Source organism: Mesoplodon mirus (genome assembly GCF_964341445.2).
Source record: "Mesoplodon mirus genome assembly, chromosome: 14".
NCBI classification, from domain to species: domain Eukaryota; kingdom Metazoa; phylum Chordata; class Mammalia; order Artiodactyla; family Ziphiidae; genus Mesoplodon; species Mesoplodon mirus.
In genome coordinates, this window is record NC_138990.1 from 82,152,241 (window position 1) to 82,179,827 (window position 27,587).

The 27,587-nt window shown below is 38.6% G+C and overlaps 1 protein-coding gene across 1 annotated transcript; it reads right to left on the minus strand.

The window, feature by feature from the left end:
• Window positions 1-1,484: 1,484 nt before the first annotated feature.
• On the minus strand, window positions 1,485-27,477 carry DNAAF10 (dynein axonemal assembly factor 10). Its single transcript, XM_082642594.1, has 8 exons — window positions 27,082-27,477; window positions 16,504-16,605; window positions 13,653-13,782; window positions 11,133-11,234; window positions 8,022-8,137; window positions 7,174-7,308; window positions 4,511-4,608; window positions 1,485-2,447 (listed from the first exon to the last, which is right to left on the minus strand). Exons 1-8 carry the CDS (start codon window positions 27,262-27,264, stop codon window positions 2,240-2,242), a joined length of 1,074 nt encoding a protein of 357 aa, XP_082498720.1. The 5' UTR covers window positions 27,265-27,477; the 3' UTR covers window positions 1,485-2,239.
• Between the last annotated feature and the right edge of the window lie 110 nt (window positions 27,478-27,587).

The following is a 27,587-nucleotide window of genomic DNA, read 5'->3' on the forward strand; positions in this document are numbered from 1 at the left end:
GAGCTAAAAGCCAATGGCCCACTTATTTTCCAAACTAGCCATAGCATCTGAATGCAGATGGTGGTATTATACTCATGTTGCACAAGCCAGCTTTATAAAATCCAAAGCCTACATGCTTCACCTACTTCAGGGGACAATCTGGTGACCAAAGGAAAAACATTTCTCTATGAAGCAGCTCTTGCCTGCAAGGGCCTAGGCCCCATGATGAGAATTATTCCTGGGGTTCCTTACCAAAACATTCCATAATTTACCACCACACCTAGTCAAGTGCCACATGTTAACACAAAAGAAGAGTGGAGACAAACTTGCAGTAAAAATGTGCCTGATGTCCAAGAGACTCCCTGAAGACAACAGAGAAGCATGTTTTAAAGAAGTGTTCCATCACCAACAATTTGGCAGTATTATAAGAAAAAACACGAACATTAATGACTCAGTTCAAAAACTTCTTCCTCTGATTAGGAAGAAATTTGAGGAATACCATACGCAATTTATTTTGTATATATTTTCCTTTTAAAGGACGTACAATATAATGAAAAACACCTACATCTAAATAAGTTTAAAAGAACATTCAATGAATATTAAAGAAATGCTAAGCGATAAGAAAGCATTGTATCAGTTTCATTGGCAGTATTTTTCTCAGTGGTATAAGATAACCTCACAATCAATGACATCTTAGATTTAATGAAATTCAAGTGTTTTATTGTTTTTGACTTAAGCTTCTCTAATTATATCACCAAATATAAGTGTTCTAAAAGAATTTCACAAATTTTTCATTTTTTCTTTGAAAATTAAAAACAAAAACAAAACCCATCAGGGATAGGCTTTTTTAAAGTTCAATTTAATTTTTACTTTCATAATTATGTCCATAGTATTGCTCTATAAACACTTTGGGAATTTCTTTTAAAGTTTAATTTTCTTAATTTTATATTCCAAACAAGTGACTTTCCAAGAACCCCCGAAATCATATGAATTTTATGAATGTTTTAGGTGGTTCTGTCTCTTGAAAGGGGGCAGTGCTTAATTAAAGGGTGATGAATTCAATTCCTCTGAGCTTAGCTACAGACATGGTGGGCACTGGAGAAACAAAGTGACTTAAGAGGTACCTATTAAGCATTTATAAAGCAAAAGAAGGGATTGTGTTGGCTTTATTACTCCTGTTAAAAGAATCAAAACTTCTAGGGCTTCCCTGGTGGAGCAGTGGTTAAGAATCCACCTGCCAATGCAGGGGACACAGGTTTAAGCCCTGGTCCGGGAAGATCCCACATGCCACGGAGCAACTAAGCCCATGAGCCACAACTGCTGAGCCTGCGCTCTAGAGCCCGTGCTCTGCAATAAGAGAAGACACGGCAATGAGAAGCCCGCGCGCTGCAACAAAGAGTAGCCCCTGCTCTCCGCAACTAGAGATAGCCAGCGCGCAGCAACGAAGACCCAACGCAGACAAAAATAAAATAAATAAATTTATATTAAAAAAAAAGCATCAAAACTTCTACAGATTTCAAAAACAAAATTTATTCACAAAATATATTAAAAAGTTTGACAAAACACAGGGCTACCAAAAGCCCCACAATATTATACATCTCAAACAACATAACCACAGTCAACAACCAGAAAGTCTCAGGAATTCAACTCCTGTTTTTTAAGTTAAAAAAGAGGTCTTTGTCAATCATACTATTTCATTTTATGAATTAAACGGTCGAAAACAATGGCCTAAATCTCGGGTGATCATGCCATTTTGGTATTTTATAAAGTAATGTTCTTTACAGAGATTTACTGACACTGAAATGTCTCAAAGTGTATTTATTTATGAAGGTTAATTCACAATAGTCTTACCAAGGCAAACTATTTTAAACCAAATTAAGTCACTGCTACAAAATTGTAAACTCTAAAATGCAACACAAGTATTATTATAGAATATGGAACTTTGGGGATACAAAACAAATTTAAAATAATTAAATATAGAAAACTTTCAACTTTTTACTAGAAATGGAGGGGAGAGGAACAGAGTTGGCGCTGGAGACTGTGGTGCCCCCATGTGCCACAGCAAACCACCATCCAGTCAGGTCGCTGGACACACCGTGTGGCCTTTCACCCGGAGGGATGCTGGCCCAGAGGTTTGCATCTGGGTCCTTTTTTCATCAGTCAAATCCCACTTTGTTCAATAAGAATCAGAGGATCCCAGAACGTAGTCTAAATCCTCTTGAGTGTTGCTTTGGAAGGTTTCAAGTCCAAAGTCTTCAGATCAAATTTTGTTGAGTTTTGTAACAATCAGTACTCTTACCATTTGATCAAATGAACTACAGATGCACAGACCCCTCTTATCTGGACTCCAGTCCAAATTTGAAATGGGCTGGGAAGACAATGTAACATTCTGCAGAAGGCTGACCGAACCCGCAACTCCCATCTCTACACCCTCGGAATCTTTCTTTGACCGCTGAATTGGGTATTCGCTGAAAACAAGATCAAAGTGGTAAGAGGAGATAAGTCTTAGCATTCGTCATTTTATTCTTATACATATACTCCAATAACTATTTTTATTTCTCACTTGACTACTGGAACTGATAAATACTTAAGGCACCTTTCTAATACTGAGTTGTATGGAAATAAGGAGACAGTATTTCAACCTCAATCCCAACCCCCCAAAGTCTCATAAAGAAGCATTCGATCTACTAAAAACGTTTAAACATCATTTCTGTTCAGCATGAGTAGGTATCTTTTCTTTTACTATGAAAGTTCTAGGTTGATCTAGCATTCTTTAATAAATTGACTCGGTGCTCTAGACATCACTGCCTCAAAAAAGAAAACAGTGATTCCTAGAACATTTGATTTTCTATCAGCTGAAAATATAAATTTATAAAATAAGAAGGGCTGAAGGTTAACAGCTCATAACTATGACTTGGTCTAGATTTGAGAGAGGGAAAAATGGAACACCCCTCCCCTATGGAGGGATACAGGGGTATTCCTTCTCAGAAGGTCTTTTAAAGCCTGTTAGGTATCAACTATGATACTACCTTTATTTCAAAAGTGCTAATAAAGACCAAGACTTAAAAGGCATGAAGCAACTCAGAAGCAGAACAGAAACAGAAGTAGTGATAAGCAGATAACATTCTATTCTTTCTTCCTCACAGACCCTACACCTTCTTTTGATTTCTTAAAGGGAATAAAACATTCAGATGGATAAACAGGTTACAGAACATTTTTCATGTCTCTTGGCAGAGGCTGCAGTTATTTAGTATTTAAAAGATAACACAGGGGCTTCCCTGGTGGCGCAGTGGTTGAGGGTCCGCCTGCCGATACAGGGGACACGGGTTTGTGCCCCGGTCCGGAAAGATCCCACATGCCGCGGAGCAACTAAGCCCATGTGCCACAACTACTGAGCCTGTGCTCTAGAGCCCATGAGCCACAACTACTGAAGCCCGCGCGTCTAGAGCCCACGCTCCGCGACAAGAGAAGCCACCGCAATGAGAAGCCCGCGCACCGCAACAAAGAGCAGCCCCCGCTCGCCACAACTAGAGAAAGCCCGCACGCAGCAATGAAGACCCAATGTAGCCAAAAATAAATAAATAAAATAAATAAATTTATTTTAAAAAATGAAAACAGTTTAAGAGATCTCTGGGATAACATTAAGTATACAAACATTCTAAAGGCAGCAAGAGAAAAACAAAAAGTCATATACAAGGGAATCCCCATAAGGCTAGCAGCTCATTTTTCTGCAGAAACTTTGCAGGTCAGAAGGGAGTGATATAGTCAAGGTTCTGCAAGGGAAAAATCTGCAACCTAGGATACTCTACCCAGCAAGATTATCATTTAGAATAGAAGGAGAGATAAAAAAAACTTCTCAGACAAGCAAAAACTTAAAGAGTTCATCAATACTAAGTCTACCTTAAAAGAAATGTTAAAGGGTCTTTTCTAAGTGGAAAAGAAGGAAGAATCTATAGGAAAGAGAAAATCCCACTGGAAAAGGCAAATATATATCAAGGGCTGACGCTCAAACGCAATGACAAGGCTTTTCCTGGAGACCAATCAGGGTCCTCATGCTCTGTGTCTGTTCTATCATAGTGATGTTACCTGAACTTGGGCAAGTCAGTTATCAGGAACCAAAACTAAGAATTTCAACCCTTTTCCTTTCTTCTAGAGGTACTGCTCTAATGGCTGAATTATAATATTTCACAAAAGCCTTTGGTCAAAGCTTTCCTATTTTTTAAAAAAACTAGCAAAAACCATGATTTCAAATCTATGAAAAGAATTGTTCATGAGCTACTCTAATATATGGAAGATGTCACTAAAAAACATATTTGGTGTGTCAAAAGAATGTTAATATCTAAAAAGTATAAAATAAGTATATTATTAAAAAAAGGCTTAGAGAGTAATGCTTATGTAATACCATGAAATTTAAAATCATATCAAAATGAACCAAGTCAAAGGAGGAAAAACAGACAAAAAGTTCAATCGAATCCTACTTTACACCCACAAGTAACTTAAAAAGGAGCACTGTGCACTGGTAGGGACTTACTACTTCCAGAGGTGCAGGCTGCCGGTGCCTCCCGCTGTCAGGAAGAGCTCTCTGTTCTGTGGTAGGTGTCGGACCTGCCACACAGTAGATTTATGAGCCTGAACAGAATGAGAGGCACACAAGTGGTTTATAAGTTTATATGATAAAGAAAGACTATCCTACACAGAGAACAGATTTGTGGTTGCCAAGGGAGAAGAGGGGTGGGGGAGGGAAGGATTGGGAGTTTGGGATTAGCAGATGCAAACTATTATATACAGGATGGTAAACAACAAGGTCCTACTGTATAGTGCAGGGAACTATATTCAATATCCTGTGATAAACCATAATGGAAAATAATGTGAAAAAGAATGTATATATATGTTAACTGAATCACCTTGCTGTACAGCAGGAATTAGCACAACACTGTAAATCAACTACACTTCAATAAAATAGAGGAAGAAAAAAAAAAAAGACTGTCGTAGAAGAGAAACCTGTAAAAAAAAGATGTTTACCTCTATCACTTCAACAACAATTTCAACAGCTTCTGTCACTTCAATTATAGTTACTATTATAAAAGTTAACTATTTTCTGGCACTTCTCTTTATAATGGCTACAGAGAGTTACAGGGGCCCATCAGGAATTAGGAAAAGAACCATCATTCCTCCTTACTGTTTTACAAAACAAAGTTCTGCTGGATTAAAAAAAAAGATTATCAGATTAAAAGTCTTAACATTTAACCTTATAGTATCATACAAATTACACAAATAGATTTTATACATTTAAATATCTCTAGCTCACTCTAAGGAGGAAAAAAGCCTCAAAATACAAAGAAATACTTCTTCCTAAAGGGAAAAAAAGGATAGACTGAACTTCTTTTTAATAGACTTTATTTTTTTAGAGCAGTTTTATGTTCACAGCAAAACTGAGTGGAAAGTACTGAGAGTTCCCATAAACAGAATGAATTCTGATGTAAAGCTCTCAGAGTCTTATCTTCAATTTACACTATTTGACTTGTCTAGTCTTCAAAGTAAGTACCAGGAGGACTTACAGACGGTGTTTATGGTTATAAGCCCAGGCCTTTATCAGTCATATTAAACAAAAAGATAGAAATGGCAGCTGGATGAAGGTTAACAGCTTGTAAATCAATCCTAATAATGCTACATTCACTGTGGAGAAGTTAACAAGACAGGGAGTGGGGGAGAGAGAGAGAGAGGGAGGGAGGGAGGGAGGGAGGAAAGACTTCTGCTTTATAGAAGCAATGAGACCAGCCAACTTGAGCTAAGCCACACATAAGACACTTTGCATTTTAGTTGATGATCAGTCTTGACATTTGATTTTAATAGTCTTTGAAGAGAATTACCATTAGCAGAGAAAAACACATATCTCAAAATGCACACTTTAAGTGTGTGAGAGTCCTCAAGTGATTAGGTTCAAGCTATTAAACCTTAATTTGTTTTGTAGCTTAAACTTCTCTTTTTCTCCTGGAAGTTGATAAAAAGCAAAAAGAGGGGAAATGACTTGTTAAAATACACCAGTCATTTATTTGACAGATTTAGCAATTACTGGATTAACTAAATGTAACAGAAAAATTTTGGAGACACACTATAATTTCCAGTTAATGAGAAATGTGTTGCACTTGTATTTGGAACAATTTAGTAAGTGCTTTATGTTGTGGATAGATACTTCTGAAATGACAAAGGCAAAACAATATTATAGTGTATAGTTAGTTACCTTAAGAATATAGTTCATCAGGCAGTAACAGTAATTTATGTGCAATAACAATTATTTTAATAATGAAATAAGACAAAATAGGAAGGTTTGGGAAGCACTACTGACTCCATGACATAGGGAAAGGGAGCAAGGGAGTGAATTTTTATTTCCTGAGCAACTTACATATTTTAATCTTATGGAAACTACCAATCTATAACTGATTTTTCTTTATTTTTATATTCAAGAAAGCTCAGAGTGACATTTCCAACCCATCTCTTGCAAATGACAGGATGTTTCAGCATGAATTTTATGCAATCCCCTTACTCCAGACATCAACTTCAGTTTTTTAAACCAGTGTTTTCCATTTGTGCAGCTTTCTTCATCAATTTTTCTAACGTTGTAATACCAAATGTTTCCCTCTAAGCTACCTAAAATACAATTTGGAACAAGGCAAAGTATGCATATATGTATGCATGAATAAATAAATTTATATTTACATTGCTACTATGTACCAATCACAATGATTAGCACTTTAAATAATCTCATTTAATATATCAAACTGGAATATAAAGTATTAGCTATTAATACAAATATATATTTATTAGGAAACACCAGGCTAGGTTTTGTTGACCAAATTCCTAAACCAGCTAGTTTTCTTGTGATTGCTCCTAAACTACAAAATAAGAGTCATTACCAACTGAGGCCTTTATTATAATCAAGAAGTCTAGCAGAGAGTGGCACAACATTGTAAATCAACTATACTTCAAAAAAAAAAAAAAAAGCCTAAAATTGACAAAGTTTAGAAAGGTACTCTTTGCACAGAAAAACTTGTCAAGATCCTACAAGAATATATTAAAAATAGCTCCCTTCATATAAAAACCTGGAAGGAACTTGGTGACTCATTCTATTTATCAGTCTAAAACAAGCTATAGCGAATATTCCTCTTCATAGAAAGACATTTCCCTCATATTTACCTTTTCTGAAACAGAAGCAAAACCTTTGGTTGGATGCTGTGTTCTCATGTCAAAAACATGAAACTTTCCTTCCAGAGACGTAGCTACTAACTTATTCATACTTATGTCTTTTCTATCAAACTCCAAGCTACATACCTGAAAATAGAGAATATTTAGTAGTGATCATTCATTTAATAATGATTATTATTCAAGAGGTTCTTTCAAACTAAGTAAAACAACTTTAACATTATCAGCTCATGTGAAAGCATTTTAAATAATCACTTTATCTTTGAATCCATATATCAAATACTTGTAACTATATAAATTTCTTCTTGGTTAGTAAGATCCACAAAATCATCTAGGGTACCCTGTTCTCGTGGGTACATTTGGAAAGCCATAATTTAGCTTTTTACTGTTATTATGTAATTATTTTATAAAGTTAAGTCAAGGCTGACTAGAGAAAACAGGAGGGAACCACATTCTTCACTAAAGATGTACAACCTGGGAACCAAAAACCTGAAAGTACTTGGGAGGCTATTACAAGTTCAAGCTTCCTGATATTAGCAGAAGAAGGCCTCTTACTAGGTCATTTTAATGCCACACTGATGGCCCACAGGAGTCCACAGATGGGCCACAGGCGTAGTGACTCACCTGGACATCACACCACATCTGGGTGTGTGTTCACTTTCTGAAGAGAGCATCCTTGATTTTTATCAGACCCTCCAAGGTTAAGCCCCAAAAGGTTAAAACCATGCATGCACAGAGGGGTTTTACTGAAATGAGTTATCAGAGGAGCTTTCCTTTTGTAGTAGTTCAGGGTGGGTAAAAACACATTCAGAGAATCTGGAAAGAATCCAAATGTATGTTACCCCATTTTTTATATTTGCCTCCCACCGTAAAGACATATTTCTGAGATCAAACAGCTTGATATCTCCGTTGTCATAGCCAGCACACACTACACGTTCCTCTTGATTGTAAGCATTGCCTGGAAATCAAAACAACATTTCAGACCTTCATAAATGCTCATATGAAGACTGTTAAAAAAAAACTTACGAAACTACACAGATAACTTGTGTCAAATCAGGTGAAGAAATCACATTAGGTAGAATCTCATTTTATTAACCCTGACAGGACAGCAAGATTATTAATTTGGTATCTAATATTGTTTACAAGAAAAAGCTCATTCATTGAGATTGTATACTCAAGAGATATATAAAGTGTTTATTGGATTTCAAATTCTCTCTATTCTCTATTTGCAAAGACTAACAGTTCAAATGGTAGTAGGATTTGGTAGAATAAATACAGCTAGGCTTCCATTGCTTTCTTTGGCAGTAACTATATTTGAATGCCAATAGAAACTACTTTAAACTTATTTGTATTTTGCAAAATGTTGTTCTGGTGTTATCTCGTCTTTGCAAGGAAACCTCAGATAAGCTGTGGTGGGTGCACTGTGATGTATTTTTAGTTGTATGGATGATTGCACCCAAAGTAAATCTATAATCTGCAGTGAAACACATCCTGCTCGGATCCAGGGATTTTTTTTTTTTCCAGAGTACCTCTTGCTGAGGAAAATGTGTTAGGTGAGAGGGAAGCCCCTGTTAACTGTGCCAGGCTCTGTGGGCATCTTAACCCAATGCCTTTGTTCTCTGCTGCTTGCAACTCCCTTTTTCTTATAAACTCCAGCCCTGCATTTCCACTGTAGGCTCCACCGAGTTGACAGGACAGCATCTGAAACTCATGTCTCAAGCTGACCTCACCATCTTCCTTTACAAACCATCATATCCTCCGTGGCACTTCTTCAATTAATAACATCATTCACCCTACATTCAGCCTCAAAATTCAGTCACCTTGGACATAATCCTTTCCCTCGTTCCTCATCTCAAAAAACCTGCCAAATTTTATGTCTTTTGCCACAATATCATCTTCTGAATCGACCTGCTCTGTCCCCTTCTTATTGCATCTAACCTACGTGTTTCCTGGAATACTGCAAAGAGCTTCCCTCTGTCACTCACCTCTCTCCCCTACATGACACCAGTTCAGTTTTCCCAAAGCTCTGATCATATCTCATCCTTGCAAAAGCCTCCAAAGGTTTACCACTACCTCCAGACCATCGAAACACCTCTGGCCATGGCCCTGTGCCATCTTTAAGGCTATTCCTACCACCATTCCTTCTCTGTACTTTCCTCCCAATGCTTGCAATCCCCTCCCAATTTCAGTGGTTCAAATGCTACATATCCTTGCTCTGAGGTTAGTATGTTCTTCCTCTCCAGTTATCACTCCCTTGGGATTCCTTCTGCATTTATCCAAGCTTCTGTGACCTTTTATCACTCCTACCTCGTACTATAATTCATGTAGATAGCATGCCCTCTTTATTAAAATTACAAGCTTCTTGAGGCAAGAATATGAGTCTGTTTCACCTTTGTATGACCACAGCTATGCACGTACTTGGCATTTACAAAAACAAACAAACAAACAAAAGATGGTCAAATCAATGGATAAATGTTCTTTCTTTAAATTTAATGTCCTATATTTAAAATGGCACTTATGGGCTTCCCTGGTGGCGCAGTGGTTGAGAGTCAGCCTGCCGATGCGGGGGACACGGGTTTGTGCCCCGGTCCGGGAAGATCCCTCATGCCGTGGAGCGGCTGGGCCCGTGAGCCATGGCCGCTGAGCCTGCACGTCGGGAGCCTGTGCTCCACAATGGGAGAGGCCACAACAGTGAGAGGCCCGCGTACCACAAAAAAAAAAAAAAAAAAAAAAAAAGGCACTTATGTCCCTTAGATCAATGATAAAAAGGCTTTAATGGACCCAAAGTTAATTACTTTTTAGTTATTACATAAATTTTTATATGATGATTCTAAACACTAACTCTGAAATTTCTGCACAAGTGTGCATGTCTTCAGTTTATATTATTGCTTGTAATATATATACACACATAGTAATTATAATATACACACACAATGAAATCTCCTCTCAATTTCAGTGGTAATTTATTTTTAAGATCGGAAATCTAAAACTTTCCTCTGATTAAATAACAATTCAATTTAAAAATAACATAAAAAGCTAAACAGTTCACATATATCATTTAATCTCACTTTTATGTCTGTTATCTACACTGGATTATGTAAGAAAAAGGGGAAAGAAAATAAAGGTTTAAAGTGAAATATGGCCCATATCCTTTCTTCCTTTTTTTTTTTTTTTTTAAAAAAAATCTTTGGCTGCACTGTGTGGCATGTGGGATCTTAGTTCCTGGACCAGGGGATCAAACCTGTGCCCCCTGCACTGGGAGGGCAGAGTCTTAACCACCAGACCACCAGGGAAGTCCATATCCTTTAGTAGCAAAAATGATTGTAATTTTGGTGCTCAGTAAGAGATACAAGGGCAAACATCAATCAGTCCTACAAGATCAATATGCATTTTAAGTATACTACTAGAGGAACATGGTTAACAACTTTATAAGAAATAATTCTGTAATGGCATAACTATTTCCTAGAAAATAAACATACTCCGTATATACTAAAATGTAGGATTTGTTAGGTTACCATTCGCATCTGAGGCTCTACTTAGTTTCACTAATGGCATTTGGTCCTAAACTAGGTCAATATTACCAAGTTAAACAGAAGTACATAATAATAGCAAATATTTCTGAGCACTTAATATCTAAGCACAATTCTAAGCACTTTACATGTATTAACTGAATCCTCATAACAACACTATTATTTATTACTTCCATTTTATAAATGAAGCAAGCAAAAAACAGAGATGCTTGATAACCTGCCCCAGGTCACGCAACCAATCATAGCACAGTGATGATTCAAACCTAGGCCCCAGAGGCTGCCATTAAACACCATGTCTATTTGCCTCAATAAACTGTCAGATAATCCACAAAACAGACTGTAAAGAGACTATTAGGACTTTCGTGAAGCACTGGCCTTTTTACAACCTGATACTTCAAATGCAAGGGTACTTCAGTAATTTACCAAATGCCACCGTCCAACAGTCTCTCTTGTTTTCTCCTTGTACAGGTTCCATATTAGCAACAGGATCATCTTTTTGCCTTGGGTCCCACACCTTCACGGTTCCTGACAATAAAAAAAGTGAGTTGGCAAAATTCAATAGTGAATGATGACATTTCTCTCTGCATTCTCTTCATATGGCTTCCTATGGACATGGAGATATTATAGATGTTATAATATCTGAAGGGCCTCCCTGGTGGCGCAGTGGTTGAGAGTCCGCCTGCCGATGCAGGGGATACGGGTTCGTGCCCCGGTCTGGGAGGATCCCATATGCCGCGGAGCGGCTGGGCCCGTGAGCCATGGCCGCTGGGCCTGCGCATCCGGAGCCTGTGCTCCGCAACGGGAGAGGCCACAACAGTGAGAGGCCCGCATACCACAAAAAGAAAAAAAAAAAAAAAAATATCTGAAAAATATTCACATCTTTCTGACTTCCAATTGGGCAAGTTGCACTTAATATCAGAGATATAACCCACATGTTACTGCCTGATTTGATTTCCAATTAATAGATACACACAAAAGCCAACAACTGTTCCTAAGTCATCATCAACAAGATATGATTGACAAGGCAAACACAAATGTTATGTAATTCAAATCATGCCTTACTTTCTTGGTTTAAGACTAAAACAAATGTGGTATTTATTTAGAATAAAGCCAGTGTCATTTTAATGTTTTTTCCTTACTACTCATATAATCATTGCCATTTTTCTTATGCAGATGAATAAAGTAATTTTTACATCTATGATTTCTTATCTGGAGTTTTAGAATACCATTTCATATACAATTAAGTTTAATTTCCCCGTGGCAATAAAGAAGAGAGAAGGAGTTAATAAAAGTAACAAATAATTCTTCTCAATTTAATTTCAACTCCCACATTTTAATGCAAATTACAGGATAACTAACTAGCTAGTGTCACTAACTTTGAGAAACACAAAGATGTAATAAAATGGCTAAAAGGCCTAAGTGAGAACAGGAAAAGGGTAAAAAAATTATTAAAAAAGGGTAATAAATCCAGGAAAAGGGAAGATATTCCACTAGACTTATCATCAGGGATAAAATAAAGTTGGTCATTAAAAAGGCTGCTTCAAGGAGAAATACATTTCCTACAAATGTGACAAGAGTTACATCATTCTACAGGGTTCATACAAATTGATAACGTTTATATTAAGTCTGTAACAGTTAAATGAGAAAAGAACACAAATAAACAATTCACAAAGCAAAATTAACTAATAAACAAATATAGAAAGAAGTTAACAGAAGTCGGAATGGAATACCATTTTATCTCTAAAATTAGGGGGGGGGGGAAAGGAAATCAATGCTGGTAGGGTAGACTGGAAATCTACCTCATCTACTGTAGCTGAAAAGGTAAACAGGTACTTTGGAAAGTTTGACAATTTTTTTAAAATCATAAAGTATGATTATTCCAAAAGAGCTATATACATGATACTCATTTCTTCATTATTTTAAAGTCACTCTCCCAAAACAATAAAGAAAAACTTAAAGCAAATTGAATGCTCATTAACAGGGGCATGGCTAAGGACACTGTGACACATCCATAGGATGGAATATTATGAAGTCATTAAAATGATAATTATGAAAACCACGTGGAAACAGCAATATTTACATAAGGACAAAACATTAAATAAATAAAAAGGTTAAGATACAAAATCGTATTAACACTGATAATACACATAAAATTGTATCTATGACTGGAAAGGAAAACAAATCTAATAGTTATGCTGGTGTAGCAGACTGTTATTTTTCCTTCTATATTCCACACTGTTTCCATGATTGGAAAAAAAAATACCTGATTTCTAAAACACAGCTGCTCTTGAGAAACTATTAGAAAATCAAATTCCACTTTTCTTTGAAAACAATTTCCTCATGGTCTTGAGCAGCCACTAAAAAACTAGCTGAACCAACTAAGGTACCAAATCACTTACATAACCCTTGTGAAGCAACAAAAATTCTGACTCTGTTACATTCAGAACAGCTCAGGACACCGAAAGACCTGTCCCTTGTTCGTCACTGCAGGGGGGAAAAGCAGAGTTGGCGCTCTTGGAGCTTTCTACAATGCTCAGCGGAAAGACCACAGAACTGCAGTGTTCAGCCAGCTGGCAATATGACCATTTTCACAAGTACTAATTCTGCTTTTCAAAAAAAGAAAAAAGCTGCCACCCACAGTACATCATCAGCTGCCTCAAAAACCTGTAGAGACATTTTAAATCCTCAAGGTTCAGAGGAAACTATGGTTGTTAATAGTTGAACTAGCTCAAAACTAAAATAGTAAGTGCTATGCCTCTAACTTGAGATACCCCCAAAGTCTGAAACAATTGAGGGATATGCAATCAAACCTGCCTATCAAAAAAGCAGAATGTTAGATTTAGGGGATCAAGGATTGAGGAAGATTTCCACATAGAATATACTGTTGCACAGAGACTTACCTAAAAATAAAAAAATTAAAATACACAGAATATTCTGACTTACCGTCTCGGCTGCCAGTCACAATTTCAGGGGCCCCTTCCCCGATTCCGAGTCCACCTACACCATCTATAGTATTTATAATTTCTTTATGGCCCTGTACAGAATATACTGGGATCTCTGGAGCTTCCAAATTCATAAACAACAGAACACAGCTTCTTACTTACACATGCCCCGAATGTTTAGTATACTACTCAAATTTAAGAATGCATGCCATATTGAGATTTTTGTTTAAAAATAAGGGTTTTGCACTCAAGGTAATTTACACACTTACTTCCAAATTTTCCTCTCCACTTTAGCTTCTTTCAAGGCCTCAATGAGAGTTGTCATCATTCAACTTGGAATTCTAAATCCTGAGCCCACTTTACTCAGTGGTCCTCAAAGATGATCGATCGATCTAGGACCTCTGCACATGAATTACCACGTATGCTTGTTAATAAATGCAGATTAACGGGCTCCTCCCCAGACATAATGAATAAGTATCTCTGGGATGGGGCCCCAAATCTGCTGACTTTCTGGTACACTGAGGTCTGATAATCACTGCTTTAAATATAGAGTAAATGCAAAGTGATATAGAATATTTCCAAAGTAGTCTTGGTAGCTTGATCTTGGGATCTTTTGAGAGATTAAAATATGAGCAGTGTTTACTTTGTATACCTTTCTTCCTTAATAATATATTATTTTCTCACTGAGTTCCACACTGATTTTCAACTAGTTATGTTTTTCAGTTTATCATCATGCTGGTCACAATAAATATTATAGTCAGACTGGATGAAGTTTGTCTAATTCTAGGTTAATTAAGTGAAGGGAATGCAGGAAAGCACCCACTCCTATGTGTGTCTGAAGACTACACTACAGGGCTGGGTGAGTGGCTGAAGTAGGTTATGCTAATACACCCTTCTCTTGCCTCCCAGCCCTTCCCCCCTCTTCTGCCTTTCTACTGGAGCCTCCTTCCACATTTCTTTTTAACAAGTCAGTTTTTAACAACTTATGTTTCTTCTTTTTTAATGAACGTAGCTCTTCATGACACGTAATCCCAATTTATTACTGGGCCCAGATTTATCAGTAAAATCTTGCAAATCAAAATTTGAGAAGTTCAACCTAGTTTAGAGATGATGTTTATCTTTGTGGCGTAATTGTGGAAGCATCAAGAGACTAAACAGGACTGAGGATCTATTTAAAGAACTGTTTTACTGTTTCCACAGACTTTGAAACATCACTTCTTTTAACATGAAATTATGACTTACCAATGAAAATAAAGCAGTAATACGTGCACTCTACTAGGAAGCTCTATTAGGGAGATAGTCAACCATTATATTTGTTGCATATTCTTGTGTTGTAATATATTTATTTTAAAAAATAACACTCAGACTGGTCTCTCTCCCAAGTTCTTTGAAAGTTTATGACACAGCAGGTAAAAACTAATGCATTCTAATAAATGCTAACTTAATTATTAAGTAGTTAAAGCAAGGAGAATTAAAATAGCTTCATTCTATGTTATATTATGACTCTAAGACAGATAAATATATCAATGTAATTTAATTACAAATAGCAAATTCTAAGTTAGAATCAAGAAAGGTCACAATAAAAAACATAATGTAGAGGGCTTTCCTGGTGGCGCAGTGGTTGAGAGTCCGCCTGCCGATGCAAGGGACATGGGTTCGTGCCCCGGTCCGGGAAGATCCCACATGCCGTGGAGCGGCTGGGCCCGTGAGCCATGGCTGCTGAGCCTGCGTGTCCGGAGCCTGTGCTCCGCAGCGGGAGAGGCCACAGCAGTGAGAGGCCCCCGTACCGCAAAAAAAAAAAAAAAAAAAAAAAAAAAAAACATAATGTAGAGAAGACAGTTCCTCTAGAACATTACTGTATACTTTACATGATTAAGAGATATTGTTGAAAAGTAATTACAGAGGAATTTCAATTCATTCAACTCTAATTTAAATATGAGGAAATAACTCTAGGTAAAACACGAAAATTAAAAGCACTTGGGGGATTTCCCTGGTGGCGCAGTGGTTGAGAATCCACCTGCCAATGCAGGGGACACGGGTTCGAGCCCTGGTCTGGGAAGATCCCACATGCCACAGAGCAACTAAGCCCAAGTGCCGCAACTACTGAGCCTGCGCACCTAGAGCCAGTGCTCCGCAACAAAAGAAGCCACTGCAATGAGAAGCCAACTTAATGAGAAGCCCGTGCACCGCAACGAAGAGCAGCCCCCGCCTGCCACAGCTAGAGAAAGCCTGCATGCAGCAACAAAGACCCAATGCAGCCAAAAATAAATAAATTTATTTAAAAAAACATTATAAAAGCATTTGGCACAATTGTGATTTTGCTCATTCGAAACAGGTTTATCTTGATTTACTCAACACATGTGTTCCTAAAAACTTGTGTTCAGCTAAAGCATTAAAAGAAAAACATTTAATGAACTGAGAGTTCTATGTTAAAAAATTAAAACATACAAAAATACAGTGTTTCATTCTGTAATGCCAAGTATCTTTTAAAAATGTAAATGATATCTAATTTTTTAGTGTTATACACGAGCATTTTTATATGTTGTATCCTTCATGGTGGAGGGGAAGAGCCCTTTATTTACAAATATGGGTATTAAATGCTAGCACCAAACAGCATGTGTGGAAATAAATATTAAAAACATTATTTGAAATAGCTAAAGAAAAATATGTTAGTATTTTAAAATGGATATTGAACATGAAATCTAAAAATATATATGCGGTAACTGTCATATTCTTATAAATTTAAAATTTAACAAAAGACATTTCAAAGTTAGAATTCTTTCAGAGGAAGAGTAACACGACTATCAAAAAAATTGCTTATCTCATGTCTTAACACTGATGAAATAATCTTACCATATATGAAGGTTTCCAGCAAAATCTCCAGTAGCTAAGTACCTCTGCTGTAAAGATGTGGCACCAAATGTTCCACATTTAATGGGTTTGGCCTTTTCAATCTTGATAGAAGGGAAAGAGAGAGGATACATTATTTATGTAAGCAGCTATCCATAATCCACGATATTTATGGCTCTATTATGGGAATCAAATAAGGCACACAATAAAAAAGGCAATTAAAACGTTTTCTGATTAAAAAAATGATCATGCTTTTCCTTTAGTCATTTTTGTATAGTTTAAAAGTACAGGCAGACCTCAGAGAAATTGCAAGTTCGGTTCCAGAACACCACAATGAAGCAAATGTTGCAATAAAGCAAGTCACATGACTTTTTTAGTTTCTCAGTGCATGTAAAAGTTATGTTTATACTATACTGTAGCCGTGCAACAGCATTATGTCTAAAAAGACAATGTACATACCTTAATTAAAAAATACTTTATTGATAAAAAATGCTAACCACTTTCTTTGCTCATCCATAAGAAGCAACTCCTTATCCATTAATGTTCTCTCATAAGATTGCAGCAATTCAGTCACATCTTCAGGCTCCATTTCTAATTCTAGTTCTCTTGCTATTTCCACCACAACTGCAATTACTTCCTCCACTGAAGTCCTGAACCCCCCAAGGTCATCCATGAGGGTTGGAATCAACTTCTTTCAAACTCCTGTTCATGTTGATATTCTGACCTCCTTCCATGAATCACTAACGTTCTTAATGGCATTTAGAATGGTGAATCCTTTCCAGAAGGTTTTCAATTTACTTTGTCCAGATCCATCAGAGGAATCATTAGCTATGGCAGCTATAGCCTTACGAAATGTATTTCTTAAATAATAAGACTTGAAAGTTGGAATTACTCCTTAATTCATGGGCTGCAAAATGGATGTTGTGCTAGCAGGCATGAAAATAATGTTAACCTCATGGGTACATCTCTATCAGAGCTCTTGGGTGACCAGGTGAATTGTCAATGAGCAGTAGTATTTTGAAAGGCATTTTTTCCCTGAGCAGTAGGTCTCAACAGTGGGCATAAAATACTCAGTAAAATATGTTGTAAACAGATGTGCTGTTATCCAGGCTTTATTGTCCCATTTATACAGCACAGCCAGAATAGATTTAGCATAATTCTTAAAGGCACTAGGATTTTCAGAATGGTCAATGAGCACTGGTTTAAAATTAGAGTCACCAGCTGTATTAGCCCCTAACAAGAAAGTCAGCTTGTCCTCTGAAGCCAGGCATTGACTTCTCCTTTCTAGCTATGAAAGTCCTACATGGCATCTTTTTCCAATAGAATGCTGCTTCATCTACACTGAAAATCTGTTGTTTAGTGCACCCTCCTTCATGAATTATCTCAGCTAGATCTTCTAGATAACTTGCTGTAGCTTCTACATCAACACTAGCTGCTGCATCTTGTACTTTTATGTTATGGAGACCTTCGTGTGTTCACTGGAGAACTTTTAATTTCCTTCGAGGACTTTTCCTTTGCGTTCACAACTTGGCTGTTTGGTGAAAGAGGCCCAGCTTTTGGCCTATTTCGGCTTTCAACATGCCTTCCTCCCTGAGCTTAAACATTCTTAGTTTTTGATTTAAAGTGAGAGACCTATGACTCTTCCTTTCACCTGAACACTTAGAGGCCATTGAGGGGCTAATTTCAATATTGTTGTGTCTCAGGGAATAAGGAGCCCAAGGAGAGGGAGAGGGACAGGGAAAGGCCAGTCAGTGGAGCAGTCGGAACACATACAACATTTACCAATTAAGTTTGCAGTCTTGTCGGGGTGTGATTCGTGGCGCCCCGAAACAATTACAACAGTAACATCAAAGATCACTGATCCCAGATCACCGTAACAAATATATTGTGAGAATTACCAAAATGTGACACAGAGACACAAAGTGAGCAAGTGCTATTGGAAAAATGGAGTCGATAGACTTGGTCAACACAGGGTTACCAAAACCCCTCAATTTGTAAAAAATGCCGTATCTGCGAATGCAATAAAGAGAAGTGCGATAAAAGGAGGTATGCCTGTATGTCCAAAGAATGGGTTTTGCCTTTCCTCTCACCTCGCTAATGAGACATTCAAATGCTGGCACCTCTAACATCTTCACTGGTTTGCAAATATGCAGATTTCAGCATTTAATGTGGTATTCTCCTTTAAGATCCTCAAAGAATAAGGACAAAATGAAGGTATTATTCTTTCCAAGTGACTAAAGAAACAAAAATGCTTATGTGTCTCTTATAGTTTTCCCTGCAAAACCCTATAAACAGAATGGTTATGTCCTCTGAGACCCCTTCAGTACAGAGATTTGTATACCTGTGCGTACCAAAGGCACTGTTATCAGCATGGATTAGCCAATCTTTTGAGGTTTCTTTAATTTGAAAGGCTATTGGGAATTCCCTGGCAGTCCAGGGGTTAGGACTCTGCGCTTTCAGTGCCGAGGGCCCGGGTCTAAACCCTGGAGGAGGAAGTAAGATTCTACAAGCCACACAGTGCGACCAAAAAATAAAAACAAAAACAAAAACTAAACTATTGCTCCAAGTATTATATATAACAGGTGACCCTTGAACAGCACAGGAGTTAATCCACATATAACTTATAGTCAGCCCTCTGTATCAGAGGTTCCTCTGCAACCGTGGATTCAACCAACCTTGAACTGTGTAGTACTGTAGTATTTACTCTTAAAAAATACCTGAGTATAAGTGACCCGTGCAGTTCAAACCCATGCTGTACAAGGATCAACTGTAATCACATCAGTAAAACAACCACAGGCAAACTCCACCTGCCCAAGTCACTGATGTCTCTCTTGGAGTCTACCTGTCCGGCTGCCTTGGCCCCCCAGAAACTCTAGGCAATATGGAATTGAGGGCTGCCCCACACCACACTCTAGATGTATAATAGCACCTTCCACTTACTGTCAGCCTCAACAGGGTAAAACGATTTCTCTTATTTAGTCTCTTACAATCTTTTTTTTTAAATTTTTAATTAATTTATTTTAATTTTTTTATTCCTAATGTTCACAAAAGTAATACATGTTCCCTATAAAAATTCAAACAAAACTGTGGAATCTAGAAAAATGGTACAGATGAACTGGTTTGCAAGGCAGAAATAGAGACACAGATGTAGAGAACAAACATATGGACACCAAGGGGGGAAAGCGGGCAGGGGGGGAAATGGGAGATTGGGATTGACATATATACACTACTATGTATAAAATAGATAACTGATAAGAACCTGGTGTATTAAATAAATAAATAAATAAAATTAAAAAAAAAATCAAACAAAACCAAAGACTGAAGGATGAAAAGAAGTTTCCCTTCGACATGCCTCAGAAGTAATCCCCATTCTTCTAGACCCTTTCCTACACATTGACAACCACATATAGATTTGTTTTAATATACAGAGGGTCATAATATATTGTTCGTTGACTTGATGTTTTTTCACTTAGCAGTATATCCGGCTGAACTTTTTTCCCCTCCACAGAGCTCCCCAGTTTCTAGGGCACCTCCTCTTGTAACCCTTCAGTTGCTGAGCCAATCTTCCCCACCCCACTAGGGCTGGCCCGATTCACATACTTTGTGAAAATAACTTCCCTGCCACTTTCAATGTTTGGTTGGGCATTTCCACATAGGATATACATAGCAATTTTCAAAGAAGAAAATAAAATTCACTTAACACAAACTATAACTGAACTTTTTTTTCATGATTCAAAAGACATCAACATATGCTCCAGGGCTTTGGAAACTCCCAGCTTGCTGAGCTTTCTCCCTGTTTGGGATCTGGATAAATTAGCAGTTACTATGTAGCCTGGTCTAAAATAAAGCATTCATAGCCTCCTTGGAATTGTCCGGTAAACTTTGATTAAATTGTGTTTAATCAGTCGCCTATAATAACACGGTTGTAAAAGACCATATTGATGAGAAGCACAGAACCACAGAATGTTATTTTTCTCCTTTTTAATATAGGTGGTCCAAGAGAGCATCAGTTATTCACTACACCAGAAAACTGATATTCATTTATTTCAGCTATTTTTCCAATTTTATGAAAAACCTATCTCACAATGGGGCAGCATGGAGATCAAAATTTTGTCAATTTAATAAAGCAGACAGTTTCCAACTCCAAATCACTTATGTTCTCCTCACCATCCCCTCCCCCAAATAAAATTACCTGAAATAACATATTAATAGTGATATAGCGGACTTCCCTAGTAGCGCAGTGGTTAAGAATCCGCCTGCCAATGCAGGGGACACAGGTTTGATCCCTAGTCTGGGAAGATCCCACATGCCGCAGAGCAACTAAGCCTGTGTGCCACAACTACTGAGCCTGCACTCTACAGTCCGTGAGCCACAACTACTGAGCCCACGTGCCACAACTACTGAAGCCCATGTGCCTAGAGCCCGTGCTCCGCCACAAGAGAAGCCACCGCAATGAGAAGCCCATGCACCGCGACAAAGAGTAGCCCCCGCTCGCCGCAACTAGAGAAAGCCGGCACGTAACAACGAAGAGCCAACACAGCCAAAAATAAATTAATTTTTTTTAAAAAAGGAAAGCTTTGCTTAAAAAAAAAAAGTAGTGATATAGCTAATCATCCTTAATTAACTAATTAATCACTGTAGCTAATCACCTGATCACACTATTAGAATACACTTTTTTTTGGCTAAACTAATTCAGACTTCCAACTGAGGCCAACTGATAAAATAGCTACCCACCTCTTCCTCCCATTTGTCTCCCCCAGCTCCAAGTCACTGATAATGGCTCCCATGATCTAAGGCAGAGGGTGAAGACAGGCCTCTCAGGCAAGAAACAGGTGGGCCCTGATGGACAGGAATATGCTTCCAGGGATTCGGGTATTAAGAGCTGCAGAAGGGCTTGCACCATACACTGATATAACTCTCTGGGAAACTTCTTCCCCAAGTAGCCCTGGGAAGACTGGTCACCCATTTTCTTCTCTTCTACCAGCTAGAGCATTCTGCTTCCTGTAATTCCACTGCTATCCCTGGGAGCCTCTGATGGGATCTCTATTCTTCTTAGGACATGGAAGAGATAAAAGCTGACCCCTGCTTTTCAGTCCCTACAGTAAGCACACAGTTCTAAGAGTTTACTGCTGCTAATAAAAAATTGGGAAGCAAAAGCTTTCCTCTCTGTTACGGCTTTACCTAACTTTTGCCTTTAGGCCCTTTGGAATAGAGAAACCATGCAACTGGAACCACTGATCTTCCAGTACCAACATGAATTTTCTTTCTCTCTCTCTCTCACACACACACACAGCTAATGGATATGTTTTACTCAAATTTAAGTTTTCTTTAGTAATTTTTTTAGCTTGTCTATTAGGAAATACTAGCTAATAAACACCAATAGGAAAACCTGGAAATGAGGATTAAAAATTTTATGTATGGGGCTTCCCTGGTGGCGCAGTGGTTGAGTCCGTCTGCCGATGCAGGGGACACGGGTTCGTGCCCCGGTCCGGGAAGATCCCACATGCCACAGAGCGGCTGGGCCCGTGAGCCATGGCCACTGAGCCTGCACATCCAGAGCCTGTGCTCCGCAACGGGAGAGGCCACAAAAGTGAGAGGCCCGTGTACCGCAAAAAAAATAATAATAATAATTTTATGTATGGTTACTTCTTGTGATCTAAAGGTAAGAGTATGTATAATATAGTCAGATTTTTCTACTGGGAAAACCCTTCCTTGTGCAGAGGTGGAACTGATTATTGCAATATTTCATGGTGTTCTAAAAACAGCACCACAATGTCCAGATGTTCTGACACCTGAACACACCTGAGAATTCCTACCTTAGGAGAAACCAAACTGGGAACCATTCCATTACATGATGGGCCCTATACTAGTTTCACATTTGTCATCGCAGATTCTAAAAGTGGGTTTTATTGCAAATACAATGAATGAAATGAAACAACATGTATCTACTTTTAGAGGCACAGACTCACAAGAGTAGCACCAAGGCCTGTGGTATATAAAATGTACAAAGCCCTTTGAAGTCTGGCCTTGCCTGTCTCTTTGACCTCATTTCCTGCTTCTCCCCTTCCACACTCCAGCCACACCTGCGGCTTTTTGTTCTTCAGATTCACTGAAGTCATTTCTACCTCAGGGAATTTGCATTTACTGTTCCCACTGCCCGGACTGCTCTTCTCTCAGGTCATCATGTCCTCTCCCAACTCAGATTTCAGTTTAAATGTCACCACCTCTAAGAGGCCTTCCCTACCCTTCCAAATCTGAAGTGAAACCCCCAAATCACTATCACTTGCCCTCTTTAATCTTCATTTCACTTATCAACAAAATTCTTTTATTCATTCAATTATCTATCTCCTCCCTTTCTAGAAGGAGTACCAGGGGAACGGGGCCGTGCCCAACTTGTTCAACATGTAGATGGTGTTCAACATTTGTTAAATGAAAGTATAAATGAACATGGATTAATCCCTCAGTCCTAGTGCTGGGGAGAGAGAAACCACTGCCAGAGGTCATGTTCCTCTTTCTCCCACCATGTTTTCACCTGACTGTACAGTTTCCGGTGTCGTTTATAAGCAATAATGAAAATGGCATCCATACATGGAACACTAATGTATCAGACACTATTCTGGATGCTCTTCTGTACTAGACCATCCTTTCTCTTTCTAACACATGCAACTGCAAACTAAGTGTTTGAGACACCCCTTTCCAGAGGAGGAACAGGCTGGGAGGACTAAGTGACTTGCCCAAGGTCCCCAGAGCCAAGTAGATTCCAAGCTCTTCTACTAAACTAGGCTGTCTCCAGGCCTGTATGTTAATCAATTAAATAAACATTTTCTTACATAGCCCCCATTCTGTCAACCTGAGTCACTGGAAGTACCAAAGAAATGTTCCAATCCTGAACTAGACTGGTGAAGTAAATGAGGCCTGAATTAAACCTACTTTCAGATTTGTGTCCTTTGGTTTTACCTTCATTCATGTCTTTATAAAACACAAATATATGGTATTCATGCTTCCCTGATGTTCTCTTTCATCCTTAAATCAAATCTCTTTTATCCTTGTATATTTATATCAAAGATTTTTAGGTACTAGTGGTCTGTTCTGCAAGAATCAAATTAAACTCAAAATACAGAAACCTACTGAAAAATAAACTCAAATGTATAAGCATCTTGTCATCTGCACTGCAGCGAGGGCTGCACTTTGCTCAGAAAGGCTGAGCTATGCTGGCAAGTGGACTTAAAAAAGCAGAGGTGTTTGCTCTTTCCTTAGACATTCAAGGAAATCATAATAGTAGCTAAATTAAGAGGACATTGGAATGAAGCTAATTTTTTTCTATAGTTCATAAAAGGGCCCCCTCCCTGTCCCTGTTAAATCTTTTACCTTTGGAAAAGGAAAGATGCAAATAATTCAGCAAACACTTAAAACTTTTCTTGCTGGAAAACTGGTTAAAAGAAAATAAAGATCTATTTTGCGAAATTTGTCTCACAAAAAAATTAGTATATATTAACTTTTGCCATATGATACTGAAAATCACCATCAGTGATGAGCATATTTGATCTAGCTGTTGGTTCTCTTTGCTCTAATAAGTTAACCTGACTAAGGAAGCCCATGATCCATAATTCCCAGCAGAGCTATTTTTGTTCTGTCTGTGGGTGGGTCTAGTACAGCTTGTCAGTGTCTCCTCCGCCACATCCTGGCACTACTTAATTAATGTTAAAAGGTTTAGTCACCCAAATGTTAATAAGCAGGGAACTCTGCTGCACAGGGGCTAAAAAAGCAGAACTTTATTAGCCTATTACTAATTTTTAAAGTGTAAACATCCCCAACTGTGATTCCACTTTGCAGGGCCACCCCTAGTCCTTTGGGCCAATTAGAAAAAAAGGTGCCCGCTATGGGCTGAGGGAAGTCTCACACACGCAAGGCTTGATGAGAGACAGAGATGGATTTCAGCTCTCACTTGAACCCTTGGCCAGACACCTGTGTGCACTTCAACAAACTGCTTAACTATATATGAAGGCCCTGCCTTCACTCCCTATCTATCTGCTTAGTAACAAGATAAGGAGGCACCAACAAATACCCATTTGCTTCCTTCATTTTATCTTGGACAAGGCTTGAGTTCTACAAGGATATAATCAAGTATGTTTCCTAATATTTTAACAAATAATTCATCTAGCCCAATGATAGTCAACCCTAGTACTTATTAGAATCACCTGGTGGAAGTTTAAAAAATACCGATGTCCAGGACTCACTCTAGTCTAGAGGCGAGAGTCCTGGTGCATCAGAATTTCTAGGGGTGGGACCAAGGCACGAATATTTTAAAACACACAGACACACACACACCCCACAACAGCAGCAATACACATTCGGGTGATCCTGATGCACAGTAAGAGTTGAGAATCACTGAGATTGTATTTAACCTATATTCTTTCCACTGCATCATCACAGCTAAATGCAATGTAAGCTCTCAAATTTGTTTGTGCATTTGTTTTATCTTCTCTTTAGACAGTAGGTTCTTTAGGAGGAGGGACTCACCTTTCAAATACCTTTGGTTCTTCTTTAGCACAGTACCTTGAAATGATAGGTTCTCAATGGACAGTTTATGGTAGAAAAAGAGAAGAGCCGCAGGATACAGGCAAAAATATAAAAAGTGGTTTTACTCCTAGTGTGGAGATGGGTGACATTACTTTTCTCCTTTTTCCTATCTATATTTTTGGTATATTCTATCATGAACACACATTACTTTCATTAAAAAGCAAAGTTATTAAAAAAAAAAAACCTGCTAGAATCTTCCAGAATCTCTAGAATAGACAAAGAGCACTGTTTCTCTTTACAGAACAAGTGTATTCCTGAAATGTACCCAAGTCATACAGCCTTATAAAAAGAAGTCAGGAGTCTATAGATACTCTCTGGTTAAGCTTTGACTAGTATTTGTTCCTAATAATTCACCTTTCTTTCTGCAATTCCAATGTTTCCTATTTGTTCCAACTCCTGACCCCAAGTGATTAATGATCAATAAACCAATATTTAAATGTCCCAAATTATATCTTTTTACAGACATAAATTTACTCATTCTTTTAACAAGTAATTTATTGAGCAGCTGCTCCTTACATAACACGTTAAAGAAAGAACTACTGTCCTTACTCTCCGGGAGCTTACAATCTAATTAGAGATACATGGGACAGAATGATATATTTCTGGCACAGATAATAAGTACTATAGGAATGCAATGTAAAGAAAAGTTACTTTGTGTTGACTGGTGACTAAGTGATGAACAACATAAGGAAAGGTAGGAAAGAACAAGCCATGTTTAAGAGTAGAGTGGCTAGAGAAGACGAACTGAACAAGAAAAGCGGCATTCATAGAAATTTAAAGTGGGATGAGCCTGATGTACCTTCTAATGTAAACCTTCCTATTGCAAGTGTATTCATCCTTTACCCACCAGTTTAAGCCCTAAAAGCCCTAACTCCTCCAAGCAGATTCTCTCCGTAGCTTTTGGTCCCTGGAGTTACAGACTTCCCTGCAGCCTATTAGGACTCTAAACATCTGAGTATGACTGATCTTTTTTTTTTTTCAGGCAACCCAAATAAAGGCATTTTAAAAACTGTAAACAGGTATAAAAGTGTTATTTAATATCGTTATTCTCCAATTCTTTCACTAGTAATCTTTTACAAAACTTGTAAACCTGATCGTGCCACACCCTGCTTAAAGCCCTTCAGTGATGTCCCATTTTTCTTACAAAAAAAGGCATACATCTTCTAAATGACCTACAGTTCTTGCAATGCCTGGTCCCTGCTTACTACTCTTTCTGTTTCTTAAGGAGATAAATGTGTCTCCCATCGCTGAGCTGCTTCCTCTGGAACTATCCTCTACGCCTAATTCGGCCTAGTTACTTCTACTCAACCCAAATCTGTTTTTTTGTTTTTGTTTTTGCTTACTCTCAAAGAACCGTGTTCCTTTAGGTTAGAGAATTCGTCTCGGTTTGTGTTTTATGTATCATTGGTTTGATTTTTTAACTGATTCTCTCTCCCACTAGAAAATGAAGTCCATGATATCGGGGACGTTGTCATTTACATGCCTGGGAATACCAGGCAATCAGCTGATACATGTTGAATGAATAATTGTTGTCAGATTGCCTCCTCCAATTACATAGCAGGCAGTCCAGTGCCTGCTTTGGCTCTGCTTGTCTGAAAAAGCATTTTACTAACTTGTACCTATTAAGAGACTCTCCACAAACAACTGCGCACTGCCCAGAAGGGCCTCGAATTTAAACAGGAAGTCGTTACGTCACTTCCACGGGCTTCGCGCTAGACTGGGAGAGTGGCTCGGGGGTGGCTGGAGGAAGGGACCCGCAGCGCGCGGATGAACTAGCCCGACGAGAATTCAAGTCTCCAACCAAAGCGTTTTGCCTCCGAAGTATTCCTCAATCTCGGTCAACTTAGCTACTCCCGCGCAGCTCGAGCGGAGCTTTGGGGGGACGCTGGGCAAACGCTTTGGCCAAAAGGAATGCAGACCCCCCGACCCCCAAGATCCGCACTCTCCCCCCAATGGGAGTCCCAGATCTTGGAACTGGGCAGTCTCGAGCCGGCACCTACCTCCCGAAGCAGTTTTAGGTCCCCCTGCTGGATTTCGTACAGCTGAATGACGCCGGTGCCGCGTGCGAAGTTGCCCATGGTCACAAATTTGGCGCTGCAGGGCACCCACTTACAGTCAAACGCCGTGTAACTGAGGCCCTTCTGGATATGGGTGATGATCTGAGGCTTCTCGAAGGCCGACATGGTCCAGCCGATTGATTTCGCCTCCGCCAACAGGCACACTGCCGACAAACCCTGACAAAACACTAACCTGGAAACCAGACTCCAAACAGTCAAGGATAGTTTGTCCCTCCCGCTTGCCGTACGCGCCCCCAGACGCCCTAGCAAGTTGGTTTTAGGTGTCTCAGATAATGCCGGATGCTCTACTGAAGGCACAGAAGATTTTTCTTCACCAACAACACAGATTGTTCATGCTTTTACTTTTACCTTTCGTACATATACAGGTTAGAGATTACAAAACGTTTTGGCTGCGAGCGGCGGGGCAGAGGGCGACCATAAGAATCAGG